Below are 6,154 nucleotides of genomic sequence, written 5' to 3' on the forward strand. Positions count from 1 at the left end.
AAATGACACTTTTTAATCATTTAAGTTTAATAAAAAAAAAATTGAAAAGGCACGAAACATTTCTGGACGTATTTTTATCTACATAACAGTAAAAAATAATTATTTCTTATAAGAAAATTAAAAAAATTTAATATTATTAAACAAAACTTGTTATTTTAATTAATATGATTATATTTATACTAGTGAATAATTTTTCTATAAGAAAAATAATATATATCACATCTCTATAAAATGTAGTAATTTTATTAAATATAATCAATCCAAATTAAAATTTTTTTTTAGTAAAGTTGAAATACAATACAACAATTATTTTATGGTAATAAATATTCGTACATTCAATTGCTACAATGCAGGAAATAATTACCAATATTAATTTTTGCTATGAAATATAAACAGAACATAAAAACACTGATAAATGAAACATTGGGTAAATAAAATTAAAAATTTTATTTATACACTGATTATTGATATGTCTGAATACTAGTTCATAAAATTGAATTTGTGAATTATATTTATTTATATTTAGATATTTACATTTAGATAATTACTAGTATAATTATATCCATGACAATGTTATAAAATTGTTTAAAATATTGTAAAGTAGCATTTTTTAATTCTCTAAAATTTAAATGAATGTTCATTTTGTAATTTCAGTAATGTTTTGTAAGAAAAAAAAAAGATATTCAATTTAAATTAGGTTTACATGTTACACAATTAATTATGAAAATACCAACATTAAACGTAATATTTTTAATAAAGACAGTTTTCGCTAAAAATAATTGAATAAAGATCGCCTATTATTATTTCTGAATAAATTTTTAATTCATATTTATGAATTGATCGGTGTCTACTCATGAAGCTAATATTCAAATTTACATTCGGTTAAGCGAAGAATGCGTGTTTTGCCACACACATGTATAAATTTGTGGTTCCTTTGCTTTAAATTATTCGAAATTGAAATAGAGCGGTAAAAACTCCAAACATGGTTATTTGTAATTCGGGAAAGAAGTTGTAACAATAATTGAGGTACGAAAATCGAAACTAAATGATTAAGAGTAGTCTCTTAGATTACGGTTGCCCGCGATAGATAATCAGGATTAGAATTTATCATCAATATAAAACGTACATTGTCCAAGAAATTATAACATTAACTATATCTTTAAAACAATTTATGTATAAGTTTAATAAAAATAATGCCGCCAACTATACAAAATGGAACTGCTGATAAACGAGGTGTAGTAAGACCTACAGAAAAAAGGTAATTTTATTTCTAACCTTCTAAGATACTCCACATATATAATTGTTTTATTTAAAATTTTTAATGTATTTATTGTTTTAGATTAGAATTAATCTGTAAAGTAAAATACTGCAATACACTACCAGATATTGCATTTGATCCCAAATTTATAAGTTATCCTTTTGAAACAACTAGGTGATTATTACATGATTAGAAATAAACAAACAGTGTTAAATATAATTCAAATAATTTATCTTTAATAGGTTTATTCAATATAATCCAACATCCTTAGAGCGTAATTATAAATATGAAGTATTAACTGAACATGATTTGGGAGTAGAAATTGATTTGATAAATCGAGATACATATATTGGAGATCTAAATGCTCAGTTGGATCCAGCAGATGAAAAATTATTAGAAGAAGATATTCTTACACCTCAAGATTCAAAAAGATCCCGACATCATGCGAGAAGTGTATCTTGGCTTAGACGTACAGAATATATTTCTACAGAACAAACTAGATTTCAGCCTCAGACAACTTCTGATAAAGTAGAGGCAAAAGTTGGACACAATATTAAGAAACATTTTAAGGTATTGAAAATTTAACTTTGTTTTTGTACTAGAATATTTAATTATTTTAAAATTTTCTAACAAATATAGGAGGAAACTTTATACATGGATCGTGATTCTCAAATTCGAGCAATAGAAAAAACTTTTGATGATAATAAAAAACTTATTGAAAAACATTATAGTAAACCAAATGTTCAACCTATAGAAATTTTCCCAGTTTATCCAGATTTTAAGGTATATTAAGCACATTAAAATTAAAAAAATATATCAAATAAATATAATTATTTATTAATTTTCATAGATATGGAAATATCCTTGTGCACAAGTTATTTTTGATTCTGATCCAGCTCCTATGGGTCTTTCAGTACCTGCACAAATTGAAGAAATGTCGCAGGCTATGATTCGGTTAGTAATATTACAGGAAATAAATACTTTATTAAAATAAAAGAGAATTAATATTCTAAACTTTTATATTTTAAGAGGTGTGATGGATGAAAGTGGTGAACAATTTGTTGCTTATTTCCTACCCTTAGAAGAAACTCTTGAAAAAAGAAAAAGAGATTTCTGTTCAGGTATTGATTATGCTGAAGAAGATGAATATGAATACAAAATGGCTAGAGAATATAACTGGAATGTTAAAAGTAAAGCTTCTAAAGGCTACGAAGAAAACTACTTTCTTGTTTTACGCGAAGATGGGGTAAGAAAATTGAATTATTTCTTATAATTTATTATCAAAACATATTTATACTTAAAGGCTTTGCAATAGGTATACTACAATGAATTGGAGACTAGAGTAAGACTCAGTAAACGTAGACAAAAAGCTGGTCAGCCAGTTAATAATACCAGACTTGTTGTTCGTCACCGTCCACTAAATGCCAATGAATATCGAATGCAACGTTATAGAGAAAAACAACTAGAGCCTCCTTGTGAGGATGATGAAGATGATGATGAAGAAGAGGAGGAGGAGGAGGAGGAGGAGGAGATAGAAGAGGAAATGCAAACTCTAAAAAATACAAACAAAAATGACGATAAGGGTTTGTATTTTGCAATTTTTATATATAGTACTAGATTATATTAATAAACAATTCTTTGGTTTCATTTTTAGAAAGTTCTGATAATGAGGACAATCAAGAGAATGAAAATGAGGTGAACCCAGAACACGATGGAGAAAATGAAGGATCTCGAGCCTCGTCGCGTGTATCGTCACGAACGTCTAGCCGAAAATCTAGATCGAAATCAGTATCACGTTCTAAATCTAGATCTAGATCACCTTCAAAAGCGCGTTCAACTCGCTCGGTACATTCAACACGAAGTCGATCAAAGTCACGATCACGATCTCAATCGCGATCTCAATCACGATCAAAATCAAGATCAAGATCAGGATCAAGATCACGATCACGATCACAATCACGATCACGATCTCAGTCTCGTTCACAATCTCGTTCACTTGAAAAATCACATTCTAGATCTCGATCAGGTTCTCCTATAAAATCACAGTCACGCTCAGTTTCAGGTTCACCTGAGAAATCACCATCACGATCACGTTCCGGATCACCTACAAAATCACAGTCAAGATCAAGATCAAGATCAAGATCCGGTTCTCTTATAAAATCTCGATCTCAATCACGGTCGCGATCGCGATCGAGATCACGATCACAATCAGCTTCAAAATCAAAATCAAGATCTCGATCTGCTTCAGCTAGTGAAATTGCAAGTGGTAGCGAGGAGAGTGGAAGTGTCAGTGGTAGCGGTAGCGGCAGTGGTAGTGAAAGTGGTTCAGAAAGCGAATAAAATTATATTATATTATTTTTAATTAAATTTTTAATGACGAATATATATATATATATATATATATATATATATATATAATTTTGTATATCAATAATTGCTGACAGAAAGTTTTCAAAATGAATGTTTTGATTAATTTTACTAAAACAATATGAGATGTATAATATATTTCTTTTACATTAGCTATAATATTATACAAATGTTTTCTTTATTACTTGGCATAATAGTTTAAGTAAATTTTAAAAATTTTAATTAAATATAAAATAAAAACTATCTTTCAAAATATTTTTTTAGTATATGAATATTTTATACCATTTAAATTAAAAAAATTTATAGTCTTAAAAAATATTATATAATTATAAGTATCTACTATTTTTATTTGTAAATCAACCAATAAATGTTATTTGAGCTCTATTATGAGAATTACATTATTAATAATTAAATAAAATATAAATGTGTGCATATTTAGTATTAAAATAAAACTTTTTAATAATATTAAAAAATTAAAAAGATAAGTATAATTTAATTTTCATTATTTAAAATTTTAAATCAATTACAAATACATTTATTATATTTAATGATTGGTAATAATTACAAAAATAGTCAATACGAGTATTTAATAAAATTCAAATATCCCGCATGACATGCGCAGAACTTATATCAATACTAAGTTTTATTATACACACTGATGGTTGAGGAACTTCAGTCAGAAATTGCGTCATTCTTGACCTACCAAAACGACTTGTAATATAATTGTACACATGGTAACGTTTATTTCGTAAAAAACATCAAACATTCAAGCTATAACTCGTAATTATTGTGAAATCGTTTTTTAAGTGTAAATAAAAATGTGCGTAATATTTTCAAGCATTTAAATATTCTGTTTTTAAAATAATTTTTTTTTTTTCAATATTTCATACCATCTCTAAAAATGCATCAAAATAATGTTTATTTTCGTAAAATTTGTTTTATGCTTGCACAATCTTTTCAAATTTTCTCTTATATTTAAGTAGTCAAGATAGTGAAATGTAAAATAACATAATAAGAAAATAAAAAATTTATTACTGTTTTTGGCAATTTTAATTTTCACTTTATTTTAATAATTAAACTTGACAAAGAGCTGCAAATATGTGAAAAAATTTCAAGTGTTGTTTGTTAAATTGTTAAATGATGATATACAGAAGAAAAAGTTGAAAATGGACTCTTGCTTACAAATTTGATAAAAACATTGCATATATATATATTAAAAATATCATATTTATCCAATATATAATTGTAATTTAATATTAGTTTCTTACTATTAATAAAATATCTTTATAGATGGCACCCAGAAATAAGGAGAATTCTGGTAGTAAAAGAAAGAAACATATGTCGGAGGAAGATGATGACGAAGATTATAGAAAGCGAAGAGATCGAAATAATCAAGTAAATTTAAAACAGTATATTGTTTTTGAAGAAGTAAATAATTTTTATAATTGAATTTTATAGGCTGTAAAAAAATCTAGAGTAAAAAGTAAAATGAGAACACAACAAACTTTAGAACGTGTTAATCAATTAAAGATGGAAAATGAACTTTTAGAAGAGAAAATAAAAATGCTTAATAAAGAATTAGGATTTTTAAAAGATTTATTTTTGGCTCATGCAGGTATAATTAAATTAGTTTTAAAAAGTTTCTTTACAATTACATTATAAACTTTTAGGTTCCAATCATCATTCCACAAGCTTACAAGATGTTGATTTGAGTTCCCTCCTTACAGATGATTGCAAGTCAGATGACCCATTAAAGTCTTAACCAATTCAAATAATAGACATTCTATACAAAAGGAATGCAAGACAATTTCATTTCAATAAGAAATTATATATTATTTCTTTATCCAAATAATGCACAACCATCTTGGAAAGATGTTAATCAGTGCATTGTTATATTTCATGACAAAGATAAAAAAAATGAATACTTACAATATCTATTCCAACTAAAGATAATATCATCTTTGAAAATTGAAAAATTTTGAACTGGTACAATAAAAATCTGTAAAAAAGAGAAGCGTCACTATTCCCAAATCAAGAGAATATAGTGATTAGATTACTAATTTGTGTATGCATTTACACATTTATATAAGTATCCAAAGAAGTGTGAAGCATCAACTTCACAAATGTATTTATAAAAGTCAAGCATTTTGCTAATACTGTTTGTATAGTCCATTATATACATACATATATTTTTCAAATGTCAATGTTCAACATACAATATTGACATTAATGTTATTTTGAATAAAATACCTTTTATTTTATTAATAATGAAACATCGAGAACTTCGAGAAGTACTATTAGCTTTATAATTTATATTTAATAAATATTTGAATAAATTTTATACAACGTTTGATTTACTGTCTTGTGAAATAAACAATTAATATCATTTTAAAAAATAACATCAAGATTTGGCAAGTTGTTAAATGGGACCATCTCTTGTGCATGTTTAGTTATGTAAAACAGTTACTACAGAGTCGATGTGATCAGGTAAATGATGGTCCATAACCACATTGATCGGTTCTGTGTTAC

The 6,154-nt window shown here is 26.1% G+C and overlaps 2 protein-coding genes across 2 annotated transcripts; both read left to right on the forward strand.

The window, feature by feature from the left end:
- The first annotated feature begins 870 nt into the window (after positions 1-870).
- atms (RNA polymerase II-associated factor 1-like protein antimeros) lies at positions 871-3,651 on the forward strand. The gene is made up of 8 exons (XM_011501715.1): positions 871-1,258; positions 1,340-1,432; positions 1,501-1,828; positions 1,898-2,041; positions 2,109-2,212; positions 2,288-2,504; positions 2,574-2,841; positions 2,913-3,651. The coding sequence occupies exons 1-8, from the start codon at positions 1,194-1,196 to the stop codon at positions 3,596-3,598; spliced, it is 1,905 nt and encodes a 634-aa protein (XP_011500017.1). The 5' UTR covers positions 871-1,193; the 3' UTR covers positions 3,599-3,651.
- A 515-nt stretch (positions 3,652-4,166) lies between these two features.
- Positions 4,167-5,911, forward strand: Irbp18 (Inverted repeat binding protein 18 kDa). The gene is made up of 4 exons (XM_011501716.1): positions 4,167-4,359; positions 4,916-5,020; positions 5,084-5,240; positions 5,296-5,911. The coding sequence occupies exons 1-4, from the start codon at positions 4,357-4,359 to the stop codon at positions 5,385-5,387; spliced, it is 357 nt and encodes a 118-aa protein (XP_011500018.1). The 5' UTR covers positions 4,167-4,356; the 3' UTR covers positions 5,388-5,911.
- Positions 5,912-6,154: the final 243 nt, after the last annotated feature.

This window comes from Ceratosolen solmsi, unplaced genomic scaffold (assembly GCF_000503995.2).
Source record: "Ceratosolen solmsi marchali unplaced genomic scaffold, CerSol_1.0 scaffold23, whole genome shotgun sequence".
Classification (NCBI taxonomy): domain Eukaryota; kingdom Metazoa; phylum Arthropoda; class Insecta; order Hymenoptera; family Agaonidae; genus Ceratosolen; species Ceratosolen solmsi.

Coding starts and splice junctions, on each gene's coding strand:
- Irbp18 (XM_011501716.1), top strand. Junction 5,021..5,083: donor GAAGAGATCGAAATAATCAA/GTAAATTTAAAA, acceptor TGAATTTTATAG/GCTGTAAAAAAATCTAGAGT. Junction 5,241..5,295: donor TTTATTTTTGGCTCATGCAG/GTATAATTAAAT, acceptor ATAAACTTTTAG/GTTCCAATCATCATTCCACA.
- atms (XM_011501715.1), top strand. CDS start 1,194: ATGCCGCCAACTATACAAAATGGAACTGCTGATAAACGAGGTGTAGTA. Junction 1,829..1,897: donor ATATTAAGAAACATTTTAAG/GTATTGAAAATT, acceptor TAACAAATATAG/GAGGAAACTTTATACATGGA. Junction 2,042..2,108: donor CAGTTTATCCAGATTTTAAG/GTATATTAAGCA, acceptor TAATTTTCATAG/ATATGGAAATATCCTTGTGC.